Source organism: Pimephales promelas, chromosome 7 (genome assembly GCF_988280905.1).
Source record: "Pimephales promelas chromosome 7, fPimPro1.hap1.1, whole genome shotgun sequence".
Lineage (NCBI taxonomy): Eukaryota > Metazoa > Chordata > Actinopteri > Cypriniformes > Leuciscidae > Pimephales > Pimephales promelas.
In genome coordinates this window covers 41,520,488-41,535,709 of record NC_142775.1, presented here as the reverse complement: position 1 = coordinate 41,535,709, position 15,222 = coordinate 41,520,488, and the positions used below count along the sequence as shown (strand labels likewise).

Sequence of the window (15,222 nt, the reverse complement as noted above, 5' to 3'; positions counted from 1 at the left end):
CCGGCACAGCTCTCAAACTAAACATCCAAATGATTCCTGCAAATGAACTCCTGAACGCCGTCGAACAATCACGCAGATTCAAGAACGGCTTGTGCTTGACCCGAGTCCTGACGTCATCGTCGAGTCAAAGATCCGTGCTGACATCGATCACAAAGTCTTTTCACAATAGTTTAAATTAGCTTCTGGTAGCAAACCTTTAAAACAGCAACAGGCCATCATTTTTTTACGAAGTTGATGAATTGATGTTTAAACATCAGATTTCCCCGTTGGTATTTGAGCATTTCATAATAAGAGTCACTCAAAACGACTTCGTTCTTAAAGCTACAGTTCTTATACGACTTTTTGTTCTTATGATTATTCTAGCAGATTTTTTGTTTGTTTGTTTTAAATGTGTCCTGATTTCTTCAACATCTTTAAGTATTTTCTATGTGCTGGTTTAGTCAACACTGTTTCCCCCGTATTATATATAAAATAATAAAAACAAAGAGCATTGCACATCTTAATATCCTCACATTATATTCTTAAAACATTTGGGCAAAAATGTAAATTATTAGAGATTAATATTTGTACAACGTTATTAAAATCAGTTCATGATCAATATTTGTGTTTTTCAGTCAAATAGTAAAATAATCTTTAAACAAGATTCATTTTAAAATGGAGTAGATTGGTTAAGACAAAAAATAAATGTATTTCTCTGCTTCAACACACTGTTGACTTTTCTTAAGTATAACATATATTCAGAGTGGGACTATTTAAAAGAGAAACTTCTCAGTGGTGTAAGAAACGCATCACTAAAGTCTCAAACAATCGTGCTTCTTAATAAAACTATTCTGAGTTTTAAATCTGAGTTTTGCAGCACAAGTGTATAAGTCTATAAGAATAATAGTGGAAGGTAAGAGAGTATTGGCAGGAATGACAACGGAAAACTCAAGTAACATTTTAATCATCTATATATAAAAATAAAACCATTCATAATTATAACTTGATCCTCCACTGACAGATTCACACTGATGTATGAAGGGTTTTTGACCAATAATTAATAGTTTTTTAGGAACCACAGTTTTACATCTAGCTCATTTAGGTAGAAAAGATGATAAAAACATAATAAAAGTCCCACAAATCTATATTTCTTTCCATGAAAATGCATTATTGTTTACAATCTTCCATCTTCTACATACACACAAATCTCCCAGAAAAGCCAGTTGACCGTTCAAACAATTCTGAATCTGAAGGATGAGGTTTCACAAACTATAATTCATAAATTAGTGAAGATAAAACATCTGAAATGAAGGGGCCTCGTTTATAAACGTTGTGTACACACAAAAGAAGGCGTACGCCGCTCTCTACGCAATAGTTGGTATTTATAAAAAGCAAACTTGACGGTAAAGTGTGCGGTCCTTCACGCAAGCTCTGACCCAGGCGTACGCACACAAACGGGTGAAATGAGAAATGGCGACACCGTCAGCGGATGGAAAAACACGTGAAAGTGTGTGAAACTGTAGACCGTTGTGTAAAATAAATGTCAATACTGCCTCTGATAAATAACACGAAGACTTCACAAAGCAAGTCTTACAATTAACAGCCTACTCGAACACCCGTTTGATCGATCTGCAACAGAAATGCAAATTAACACATATTTCCAAAAAGAAAGTGAAATATGTTCTGCAATAATATTGGCATATACAATTCATCCTCATAAATAAGACGGTAAACAGAACGAAATAATGTACAAACTGATATTTCCGTCTAACGGAGCAGATATAGCAATTAGATAGTCAGTCAGATAGAAAGCTGCACTACATTTAGGATTGATTGTGATTTATGAAGGGAAAAATGTGTAGGATGTGTTTTATAAATCCGAATATTTCTGTGCGTACGCACGTCCTATGTTTCATCCATACGCCACTTCTGACGCAAATCCTACGCAAAGTTTTATAAATGAGGCCCCTGGACCGTACGGCTTCAGTGTGTGTGTGTGTGTGTGTGTGACACTATCTGACGGCCAGCGCGCTGAAGAACAGCAGCAGAACCTCCGGCCGGACGCTGGACGCTGAAGACGTCTCGTCTCTGTTCTCCTGAACCGGAGTGTGGGTCGGGTCGGTCCTGAAGGAGTCTGACTCTGTGACGCCGGAGCCGGAGCCGGAGCCGCTGCTCTCTTCATCTGACACTGAAACGGAGGAAAAGATCACATCATACACCCGCTTTATGCCGACATTCAAAGGTCTGGCTACTGAAAACATCTCGGGTTAGGTGCTAGGGTTAAGGTTAGGGTTAGGGGACGAGACTGGGTCGGAGCGACACGCTGGGGAACGAGTTTAGGGTGGAGTTACGGGTGGAGTTGTTTAGGGTGGAGTTGTTTAGGGTGGAGGCGTTTAGGGTGGAGTTGTTTAAGGTGGAGGCGTTTAGGGTGGAGGCGTTTAGGGTGGAGTTATGGATGGAGGTGTTTAGGGTGGAGTTATGGGTTGAGTTACGGATGGAGTTGTTTAGGGTGGAGTTGTTTAGGGTGGAGGCGTTTAGGGTGGAGTTGTTTAAGGTGGAGGCGTTTAGGGTGGAGGCGTTTAGGGTGGAGTTATGGATGGAGGTGTTTAGGGTGGAGGCGTTTAGGGTGGAGTTACGGATGGAGTTGTTTAGGGTGGAGTTATGGGTTGAGTTACGGATGGAGTTGTTTAAGGTGGAGGCGTTTAGGGTGGAGTTATGGGTGGAGTTGTTTAGGGTGGAGGCGTTTAGGGTGGAGTTATGGGTGGAGTTGTTTAGGGTGGAGTTATGGGTGGAGTTGTTTAGGGTGGAGTTACGGATGGAGTTGTTTAAGGTGGAGGTGTTTTTAGGGTGGAGTTATGGGTGGAGTTGTTTAGGGTGGAGTTACGGATGGAGTTGTTTAAGGTGGAGGTGTTTTTAGGGTGGAGGCGTTTAGGGTGGAGGCGTTTAGGGTGGAGTTACGGATGGAGTTGTTTAGGGTGGAGGCGTTTAGGGTGGAGTTATGGGTGGAGTTGTTTAGGGTGGAGTTACGGATGGAGTTGTTTAGGGTGGAGGCGTTTAGGGTGGAGTTATGGGTGGAGTTATGGGTGGAGTTGTTTAAGGTGGAGGCGTTTAAGGTGGAGGCGTTTAGGGTGGAGGCGTTTAGGGTGGAGGCGTTTAGGGTGGAGTTATGGGTGGAGTTGTTTAGGCTGGAGTTGTTTAAGGTGGAGGCGTTTAGGGTGGAGTTATGGGTGGAGTTACGGATGGAGTTGTTTAGGGTGGAGTTATGGGTGGAGTTGTTTAGGGTGGAGGCGTTTAGGGTGGAGGCGTTTAGGGTGGAGTTATGGGTGTAGTTACGGATGGAGTTGTTTAGGGTGGAGGCGTTTAGGGTAGAGTTACGGGTGGAGTTGTATTTCCCCTCAGAGAGTCCTGCAGGGGCGCTAGTACTTCTTCAAATTCAGGAACTTTTGGGTTTGGGACTCGGGTGCTCAAAATGCTGATTGGTTGAGTTCACAACGCATTTTGTTTCAGCCACCATTTTTTTCTGAAATCCAGTAGGAGTAAACTACAACTGTACACTAGAGCGCAGTCCTACGTCACCGGACTAACTCGGCTGATCTTTAGACTGCGGTGGAAACGTAGTCTGGGGAAAGTTCCAGGGATAAACTGTTCCGGGTAATTCCGGTGAAATGCTTCGAACGGGATACGACGCTTCAAGCTCGACTTCTCAGAAAAGTTGATCATCGCACAGATAATTCTCAGATCAATACGACACATCTGAACACATCGGTGCGACTCACCGGAGTCCTGGAAGTGGAGGTCAGTGCCGTGGTAAGCGTTCTTCAGCTTGTTGCTCATCATCCGGAGAGCCACGATGTGCCGTCGGACCACAGCGTCGGTGCTGTTCTTCTCCTCAAGGACCCATGCGTCTCTCTGAAGCTCAGGGTCGAATCTGGAGCAAGTTCAGCAAACCCATGCATCATTTACACATTTAGCGCACATGAATATGAATATGAAGATGCGTGATGAGCGTTACCCGCCCCGCTCGAGGCCGTTCCAGCAGTTCTCGTTCTCCGCCGCGGCCGCGTGCTCCTCCTGACAGATGGACTCGGGGACGGACGCCCAGAACCTCCGGAACCGCTTCAGCTTCTCCTTCACCTCCGTCACCTGATGATCAACAACTCATCACATATCTTTAGAGTTTTATTCAAGTTTGAATTTTGTTTTTATACTTTTTGTGATTTTTTTTCTCTATATAGTTTTTATTGATTTTTGTTTATTTTGACTACATCAAATGTAAACGTTAATACATTGTTATTTTATTTCTGAAAATGTTTATTTTATATCAAGAAACAATAGTTTTGTTAACTATAATAAGCAAATGTTCTTTTTCTTACCAACTGATTTACTTTTTCTTTTTTTTTTCTTTTTTTTGGGACTAGTGTTTGAGGGCGTGGCTAAGAGATGCTGCTCAGCCAATCAAGACCAGAGGCTGGTATTATGCTAATGTGACCTGCACTAAAGCATCATCCACATGTGTGTGTGTGTGTCCTCCACTAGAGGGAGCACATGCTTCAGTCCAGGAACCAGAAACTGCTCGCTGAAACTCAAACACATGAGATGTGCTCGTGTGTGTGTGCGTGCGTGCGTGCGTGCGTGTAAGACATAAGGAAAAAATTAAATAAACACAGCTAAATTCACACCGCTATCGATTGATACGTCCCGTAGCTTTGGAAGCGAGTTGATCTAATGAATGAACTCACTGAAGCGTTTATTTGCTGAAGAGTAAATGTGTGTATACATCAGACCAATCGACTGCACAAGCCGATTAAACCAGAGCAGAACTACATTATTACACACTGAATACTGAACATAACAAAACACACTGCCGTTCTGAAGTTCTGGGGCTGTACATTTTCTTTCTCTTTTTTTTTGTTTTGTTAGTTTTTAAAAATAAATTCATGCTTTTATTCATCAAGGACGCATTAAATTGATCAAAAGTGACAGTAAAGACATTTATAATGATACACAAGATTCTATTTCAAATAAAGGCTGTTCTTTCTGTTCATCAAAGAATCCTGAGATATCAACTGTATAACTTCACCCTTCAAAAAGCGTCTTTCTCCATGACGGAAAGAAATATTAATACGAACAGATTATATATATATATACAGCATATATGATGTGTTTAACCGTCTACAGGCCTGAACTGGAGACACCCGCTGGCTTCTGCTGATGATGTATGTCTGGTGAACGCTGTTTGTCAGGCTGCAATCAGCACAGCACACGCCTTTACACACACACACACACACACACACACTACACAAGTCTGACCTCGTCATGTTTACTTTGTGTGGTATGTCTTGAGAGTGATAATTACACTCGCGCATGTATAACGCATTTGATTTGAGCTTGAGTAAACACTAACATGGCTAGAAAAGAAAGATGAACGGCCTTCGTTCTGTTTCCATGAAAAACTATTTTAAGTCACCAGCATTTTAGAAAGTAAAGATTGATCATGATGTTCTATCCTTAACTTCAACAGAATACACATACACTTCTAAACACATAATCAGAGATATATTTATGCCTCTAAATTCAATATATTCACACACACACACACACACACATATATATATGTATGTGTGTGTGGTGTTTCTCTCTCACCAGGCGTTGCAGTCGGGATCCGGTGGTTGCGGTGGGCAGATCCTCACGGTGTGTGTGTGAGTGTGTGTGTGTGAGGTGTGTGAGATCCTCATGGCTGTCGGGAATGAAGACGAACGTGTTCGGGGCGCTCCGGGAGGATCGGCTCATTCCCGAGGGATTCGGCTGCCCACATCCCTGGAAAACCTGCAATTACACAGAGATCTAGAGCTGGGCTGAAACACACACACACACACACACACACACGCTTCGCACTCCAAAATAACACGAGGAATGAAAACGAAACGGTCTCGTCCGAGTCTAAAGTTAGGCCGGCTCTCGACCACATGTAACTCACAGCAGGTCTGGAAGAAAGTTCACAATTTGGTTTCCATTTTGGATTGAAATATGAAAAATGCATAAAGGTGATGCAGAACATGTCTAGGCTTGTTTTAATCCACATCAAGATTTTAGGTTAAATGTAAATGTAGATTTTGGACTGTGATTGATTTCATCATCTTAATCAACTTCAGCTCAGTCTGACAACCCACCAATGACTCGCTTATAATCATCGCCATCTGAAAGTCACGTGACTAGTATCTGTAAAACTGCATTTTTAAATCTTAACAAGATCTCTAAATTACTCCATATGTTCTCGTTGACGAATGCGGGACAGTTAGTTGATGTCATCAAGGCTGGATGACTGTAATGCTGTACTGGGTGTTTGTCCTGCACTCTTAATAAACAAACTCCAGCGAGTCCGAAACGCAGCCGCTCCAGATCTCACCAGAACCAGGAAGATTGACCATATTAGCCCGATTCTGTCAACGCTTCCTCCACTGTTGGCTTTTGGCTGCTTAGTTGGGGACATTTAATATTCAACTATATTATTGATCCGCCTTACTTCATGTGGACATTGATGACGCAATTTTCTTCTAGAAACAAACTTGTTGTATTATTTTCCTGTTATCACCGTGAAGCGGCTTTGATATCTGTGTTGTAAAAAGCCCTATATAAATAAAGGTGACGTGACAGCAGATTATTGAGTTTCCCGTGAAACCCCTTTCTATTCAAGTTTTTAGCCATTTCTTTATTTGTGAAATATACAGTACTATAATAGGGTTACATAATCAATAGGTTTCTAGGAACTATATAGTTCATCAAGTTCAAATTATTTTTTGCATACTGAGAGTTTCCAATTATTTCTAATTTGGAAAATATGTGAAATTAATATACATTTTGTTGCAGGAATTGTTATGCATCTGCTATTTCTGGTCTTCAAATACAAAATCTCACATATAGCTAATATCAGATCAATATCAGAAAACAAAAAATTCTAAAGGATCATTCGCTATTTAGCAGATGCTTTTATCCAGAGCCACTTATAATCACAGTAATGATTCAGGTCATGCATGATTCATGTGTTTGACCTTTACAAGACATTTTAATTAAGTGAAATATTTTGCATAAATGGGCCAAAAGTCTCATATATACAGTGATTTAAACATATTAAAACTAAACTAAATAGTGCCAGATGTATTATTAGACAGAAAGCAGAAAGTGCTGTGACATCTGAAACTGAGACATCACCTTGAACTGTCCCCGCGAGCGCAGCAGAAGCGGTTAGCATTCCAGAAACCGTGATTAGCGGTGGACAGCGCTGGACCGCACGTCTGACCATCGCAACTGTGCCGTTATAAATAACCCTGAAGCGGGAGGTTGAGGTTTGGAGGGATAAAGCTGGCGCTGAACATCTCAGAACATGATTATGGAGAGATGAGAACATGAGAACCTGGTATGAGATCTGCATGCTGTTCTCCTGCATGTTCATGATGGCTTCGGAGATCTTCACGTCCACGGGCTCCATCACAGACTCGATGTTGAACGGTCCCTCGAGCCGCTCCGTCACCAGGAGCATGGCATCTGTCCAACACACAGATCCAGTCCGTTAACATCGTCTCCGTCTAATGAGGAAACAACAGCTCAAAACGCAAAAATAATGCAAAATTGGTGCTTAAAATAGGCTTTATTTTCTTTCAAAGCAAAAAAAATATTTTTTTTAAAAGGAAAAAAATGAAAAAGGACTGCACAACATATATATATATCATCCTAATTGTATCTGTCCATCATAAAAGTGCATCTGTCCATGTTTCTGAGGTTTAATTAAGGACTGTATATTACTGGAGTAGGTGGATTTGTATCCGCACTGGTGTGTCGGTAAGAACACATACGACTCAGAGTTTGCAGCAGAGTTTGTAGTTTACTCTTGATTCAAGTTGAATAGGAACAGTGATTGGTAACAGTAAGTGGTCTGAAAATAATACAGAATAACAATAATATTAGAGATACAGCTAAATCAATAACATTTATCAAGGCAATAGAACTGGTAACATTATTGAAGTTATTAAAGTTCTTATATAATCCGCAAGGTGGCGCTCAAGGGACGCACATGGAATTAGTTGTTATGTAGGACGCCATTACAGTGTCATTTCGGGCAGTAACGTATATGAAACATCACATAACACAATATTTACGCAAATAACCATATAAATCACCATCCAGATATCTTACACTATGAAAGTACTCATGCATTACTTATATTAAACTTAAAGGATGAATTTTGGCGCTTAGGCGCTAACGCGATGGTGCGCAAACAAGCTCGTGATAACTCAGTAAAGTACACAAATCTGCTTTAAACGCATATAACATCATAAGATAAAAGTAAATAAACAACTTACATTTTGTCATTAACTCACTCACATAAAACCACTTCTGAAGGAACGATTGAGCTATTAGTCTTCTGCATCAGAGCATCCCTATTTCGTTCATCTCTTACTGACTAGGGCACTGACTGACGTCATTCAATAAACGACTCTCTGATTGGCTGAAACCTTCTTAACAGTCCATCATAAAAGTGCATCTATTACCATTAAAATGCATATAAAAGTGCATCTATCCATTTTAAATTCATAAATAAATAATATTCCCTGCTCTTAATCTGCGCATTCACACACACCAGCGACGTTGGGTTGGGCGACGCCAACAGAGCCCAGTTAACGCACTGGAGAAGATCCAGCTGAGCCTGAAACTGTTCCGACTCTGAACACTACATGTGACCAGCGCTGTCTTATAAACACTTGTGTTAGAGTTGAACATGATGATGAGATGATCAGTGTTTCTCCACAACAACTACACAAACGTCTCCGCTAACATTCAGAAACGTGTACAAGTGCAGCTCTCCCCGAGTCTCTCCGTTACTCCTGATCCTGGATCAGTCAGATCCGCCTGTGTGAAGGCTCCACCCTCTTCTCAATGGAGGCGGAGCTAAAGCTCATTTGCATTTAAAGGGACACACGTCAAAACGGCATGTCTTTCTCATACCCAAAAAGGGGCAAATTTGACGAGCTGTAATAAATGATATGGCATTTATCACACACACATCCTGGCGACACTGTAGATTTATAATACATCTGGTGAAAAAGGAACTGAGAACTGAGAATCCGTGCCCTGGATATGACTGAGAGTCCGTGTCCCGAACACCAGCGGGGTCACAGCCGGACTCTCCTTCAGCTCAGCTCTGACCGCTGTACAGAAACGCCCGAGACGCCGAAGCCAAACCAAAGCGCTGCCAAACACAGGCAGAGACATTCCCAAACTTCCTTCCTCACATGAGCAGATGTGTGTCGGATATGGGAACATCTAGTTCACCCGAATCAAACACACACTCTTAAACTCAGAGTCCAGAAGGGATGTTTCTCAGTGATGATCTCTCTGGGTTCCCCAAACACACGGATCTGGAAACCACCATTTACTCGTTTCACTAGAAAGACACAGTTGGGGTTTCGTGGACGTTAAAAGTTCTTCAAGGAACGTCGACGCCAATGAAGAAGCTTTACTTCCAGAGACCGTTAATGAGCACATCATCATGTATTCATCTACGACCAGCGAACCCTGACCCTTAACATTAAAACTACTGTCAAACACATCTATAATGTGTGTGTGTGTGTGTGTGTGTGTGTGTGTGAGAGCTGGTACCGGTGTAGCGGGTCCAGTCGGGGTCCAGCTCGGCCCGGTCCGCGAGGCAGGTCTTCATCAGCTGTAGACAGTATTCGCTGCAGGGCTTCAGAGTCGGCAGAGCCACACACTGAGAGCAGTACAGCATCCGTGTGAAGCCCGAGACACACACCGCACTCATGCTGACCTGACACACACACACACACACACACACACACACACCTCTGAAACCTGAAACACACTGATACGCTCACCCAGTGCTGCTGGAAACAGGGACTACACACAACTAATATTATTATTATCATTATGCACTGATGTGGAAAGCAGTCCTGTAATACGTGAATAACGTGTGTTGATAAGTGGAGTATCTCCTAAAACTGCAGTGAACCAAAGACAGTCTCAAAAACACAAAATCGCTGGAGTTTCTGACGTCACAAACCACCTCGTAACCAATCAGTTCAACGCTTGATCGTCCACCAGTGGATCTCTGAGGGAGGGAGTGAGTGGAGGCGGGGCTCATCTGCATATTCATAGAGACGCGCATACTAAATCAGGCGAGGGTTTTGAGTTCAAGGCATGACAAAAAAAATTTCCAAGGAAAAAAATTGTAAATTTGTAATTTTTGAAATCAAAGATGAGTTTTAATGGATATAATTATTGACTAATCCTCCAAGCTCTGTTATAAGAGCAGCAGACGATCTCATTTAGTTCACACTTGAAGTAAAGTCGTGCGAAGGACTTGTAAGTTAAAACGGAGCGATTCTCTATTCATTTTGATAATATTTTTTCTAATTTCATGCATTTTTTTAAATATATATATATTCTTTATTTACCTTTAAATTACTAGATTTAGTCAATAAATAATAAATTAATATTAATTTAAGCACATTAAGCACAACTTAAATTCAAAATAACTCACAATTTCAAGAATAACTCTTAATTCAGCTCTAAATATCTTCCATTGGGAGTCTTTGACGTCTTGTGGAAAAATAATAACATGATGTTTCAGGACTCTAGATGGGCTTATATCTTTATATGGAGCAAATGAGATGTTCCGCTGGGTCCTAAAGTCACTTCTGTATCCATTCAGATACACATAATATAGAGTATTTTTTAGTAAGGTTTTAGTTTGATTGTTGAGCATTTTTTGGTTTTTCTACGTGACCTGAAGCATTCCTCGCAGTCCATGAACTCCTCAGGGGGTCAGATTGACCCGAGATTTGTTACTTTTTTAAATATCAAACCACAAAACTTTCAAATCCAAAAAAATACGTTTTTTTTTTTTTTTGTGGATTCGTGGTTCAAGTGCGACTGAAGTCATCGGGTCTTGGACCCCCACAATGAACACTCTTTTTTTTTTTAAATAAAAGGGTCAAAATGAGCAGAGGGAAGGATGAATCAGATGCCTGGATAAACAGCCTCACACACACACACACACACACACCTCGGACACCCTGTCGGCCACATCCCGCCCGACCGCGAGGCCCTGGACGAAAGCCCGCGCTGAGACGAACGCTCGCGTCACCTGAGTCTTCATCTTCTTGGGGACGTCTCCGAAGGGCTTGAGCTTCTCCGTGAGCTTCCCCACACACTCCAGATAGTCCTCCGTGAGGAGATACTGCGAGTTGAGCAGCGCGAACATGCGCTCCAGCAGACGAGACCAGAAGTCGCTCAGCATGTCCTCCAGATGCACTCCTCCAGCCGTGTAGTATCTCCTCAGCTCCGAGAACAGCTTCTGGAAGACCTCGGCGTTCTGCAGGTACGGCTTCCCGTAGGTGCGCAGGAACATCTCGTTCAGGGAGCGCTCCGTGCTCTCCAGCAGATCCAGGACCAATCCTGTCGAGCAGCAACGTCAGTGAACTCAGGAGTGACTCTGACCTTTGACCTTTCAAACTGCAGCCAATGATTACTCGACAATTAGCATAACGTCTACAATACATGTCTGTGAACGATCGCTTCTTATTGAGTGTTTGTCGTACCGTCGAGTCTCTGATGCGCGCTCATGAAGGTGTTCCTCATCTCCTCGCTGGTGTCGTCCATCAGCTTCTGGAAGTCCCGAGAGCTTCTGTTTCTGAAGATCTGCTCCATCTCTGGGTTACAGCAGGATCTCGGAGCCGCGCAAACCTGCAGATCAGCTCCTGAGACGACACAAATAATGCAAACATGCTTTCAGCTCATCAGACACAACACACCTGCTTAATCATATCTCAAATACATGCTGAACTTTCTGTTCATCAAAGAATCCTGAAGAATAAGATCTCCACAGAAATCTGAAGAAGTGCTTTCCACACTGATAATAATCATAACTGTGTGTTGATCATCAGATCCTCATAATAGAGTGATTTCTGAAGGGTCATGTGACACTGAATTTCAGGAATAAATGACACTTTACTGTATATTCACACAGAGAACAGATGATTTACACTGTCATTACAAGCTCAAGTTGTCATCGTGCTAATTTATTATAATATGAGCGTATGAAACACTGAAAGCTGCTTTGGAATAATGTGAAATGTGAAAAGCCCTATAGAAATAAACTCGAATTGAACAGAGTTGAAGAGATCTCTGGCCTCTTATCAGCAAATCCAAATAAGGTGATTTGCAACATATGGCAAATATTGAAGACTAATTAAATAAACAAACTTTACTATTGCAATATAATGAGGACAGCAGATGTTGCATGCATCCACATATGAAATACAGTTTAATTTCATAAATTCCATTTTTTCTAGATTCAATTGTAATGGTTAAATAAAATTTTCATAATCAAAAAGTATTTCTAATTAATTGAAATTGTAACAATTTATTAAAAGTTTAACACAAATTCAATTTTTAGGACTGTGTTAGCCGTTTTAATTTTCTGGATTCAATTTGAATGGTTTTCTTAATAATCAAACAGAATGTCTAAACTTTAACAATTTAATATTCTTTTACAGTTACAAAAATAGGGCATAAAGTATTTTATGATTTATTATGTATTGTCAATAAATCTTCAAACGAAAACGTAACAAATCCTCTTTTTTGGGGTTTACTGTGAACATTAAAACATGGAGGAGAAAAGGAGTGAAATTCCTTAAAAGTTTTATTTCAGTTTTACTGTAAGTGACATTCACGTAAACTCTAAGAAATCTCAGGTCCTTCATCGCTGACACACTTTCAGTCCATCACACATTACAGCCCCAAATCCTCACAAACCACAAAATTATGTTTATAGGAGCCTTTAGAAGGAGACAGCCTTGAGATCTTTTATTTTTAAAACAAACCAACAATTATAGCCATGAGTCATAAATAAGGCCTTACTTATATATTTATATATAAACAGCATGAAAGTCTGCTAATATATGCAAAATAATAGCATTATTCCCTGTCTATCGATCGATATATCTTATAGACTTAGTAGGATCGCTGAAGCAAATCTGCAGTTTGCAGGGTCAGAAATATTGTGTTATATAGAGAGGGAGATTTTAATGATTCGTTAACAATTATTGGTCCATCTGATCACTTTATGGTTCTCAGTATTTCAGTTATTTGCAGCTGCTCAAATAAACCCGACAGACAGCTTTCCTAAAAGTTGAACTAATGCATAATTAACATTATTAGATGCCAAACTGCAGCGGGAAACGACCATCTACACAAAGTAACATACATTTCCACCAATATGCCACACTATACGGGGTAAGTTGTCACAACGATTATGGGTTTTTCAACAAAATGACTATGAAACAAGACCATTCATGAAAAACAGTACAGTGCAATAGCCAACTCTAAATGCATAATTTAATCATATATATGAAAATCACTTCATTGTACAGTGACATTAATGTTTTATTGTGTTCACTTGTAAATGGACAGTTGAATATGATTCTGTAACTTCACCAGGAGGACAGAATTAAATATTATATCATTAGTACTTTAAAACAGTTACAGAGTGAAACCAGCATACCTGGAGATTGTGACAACTTGCCCCATCTCCTGTATTCATTCACATTGTATGATTAAACTTTTGTACCTGATGTTTCCTCGGCGGGAAAACTGATGACAGGACTCAAACCCAGAGCCGTGAACGCGTCCTTCACCTGACTGCAGTTCAGCGCGTGCACATCCGCGGCGACGGGCACACGCAGGACCAGGAGCGCACACAGAACCGCGAACATCCCGAACTCCACCAGTCTGATGCTTTACTCCGGCTTCACTCCTGCTTATAACTCGTGTTCACTCCGGATTTACTCCTGCATCACTCCTGCTTAACTCCTGAGTCACTCCTGAGTCATTCCTGGGTCACTCCCGATTAACTCGTGTTCACTCCTGACTTACTCCTCAGAGATGAACTTCTTCACTGCAGTTTTTGTGTTGTGACTGACTGAGAGAAAACAGATCCTCCTCAGAAACTGCACAGTTTTTGGGTAGTGAGTGACTGAGACCGCAGACAGTGTGTGTGAAACGTTATAGAAATGTCCTGAAAGTGCATCATTCAACAACATCATTACAGTGCAATGAAGACTAACTGCAAATCAGTCACAATCTACTGGGGACATTTAAATAAAACATGAACCCCATGACCTCTTGGGGAATTTCTGAAAACTTTCATCCAGAATTGGGTCTCTTCTCTCGAGATCTGCAGAAGCCACTGAAATATTGTTTATCTTTTTACACAAACTTCCAGAAGTTTGCAGCAGTTTCTATTGTTGTTCATCATCCTCTTCTTTTTGATATTAACAGATGACAGGGAATGTTCTAGTAAGGACTCAGCGTTATGAACCAACATTATTTTACATTAATCAGGTGTTTAAAAATGTTCTCACAACTTTAGAACAAACATAATATTTATACATCATTCACGGAGCGTTTCTTTTCTGAAATGTTTCAGTTGGACCGGACGTTCCTTGGATGTTTTTTAAATGTTACTTGTTTCAGAAATTCTGAAAAATTTAAAAAGTAACAATCAGAGAAGATTCAAAGGAACGCTCGATGAACATTCAAAAGTAACTTTCAGAGAATTTTAAAAAGTAACATTCAGAGAACATTCTAAAGTAACAATCAGAACATTCTAAAGTAACGTTCAAAGAACATTCAAAAGTATCATATTTCAGGATATGTAATTAACAGATTAAAATCTGTCCTGTTGCTAGATAAAGGAGAGAAAAAAATCCACTTAGCCTATAGTTCTTTCACAATTCAATTCAGTTTCTAAATTTACTTACTTAGGAATGCATAATCCTTTTAAATTTAGATTTAATTGTTCCGCTTAATTAGGAATCGATTATTAACGAAATTGAGAGAGATTGTGTCAACAGATGGATTCTTCTTCCCATGTCTTTTATTGGCCGAATTAATATTTACAAAATGAATATACTTCCAAAACTGTTGTATCAGTGTAGAGCTGGATATGAAAGGGTTAAAAACTACTAGCCTATTCCAAACAGAAGTGCTTTTTTAATATAGTCATGTCATAAAAGGAGCATCTGTACCTCAGGAAACACATCTACGACTTCGAAACAGAGTACTGAAGGGTTAATTCATCCTCATTAGCCTATATCATCACACACAGGCCTAGTTCTCCAAAATATCTGTGTTGAAATCAATACAACAGCGAAAAATAAACAGTAAAAG

At 40.5% G+C, this 15,222-nt stretch overlaps 1 protein-coding gene across 1 annotated transcript; it reads right to left on the bottom strand.

Moving 5' to 3' along the window:
• Positions 1 to 932: 932 nt before the first annotated feature.
• Positions 933 to 13,851, bottom strand: gpc6b (glypican 6b). Its single transcript, XM_039671446.2, has 9 exons — positions 13,622 to 13,851; positions 11,592 to 11,750; positions 11,057 to 11,448; positions 9,634 to 9,799; positions 7,391 to 7,521; positions 5,623 to 5,805; positions 3,992 to 4,122; positions 3,756 to 3,907; positions 933 to 2,167 (listed from the first exon to the last, which is right to left on the bottom strand). Exons 1-9 carry the CDS (start codon positions 13,764 to 13,766, stop codon positions 1,992 to 1,994), a joined length of 1,635 nt encoding a protein of 544 aa, XP_039527380.2. The 5' UTR covers positions 13,767 to 13,851; the 3' UTR covers positions 933 to 1,991.
• Between the last annotated feature and the right edge of the window lie 1,371 nt (positions 13,852 to 15,222).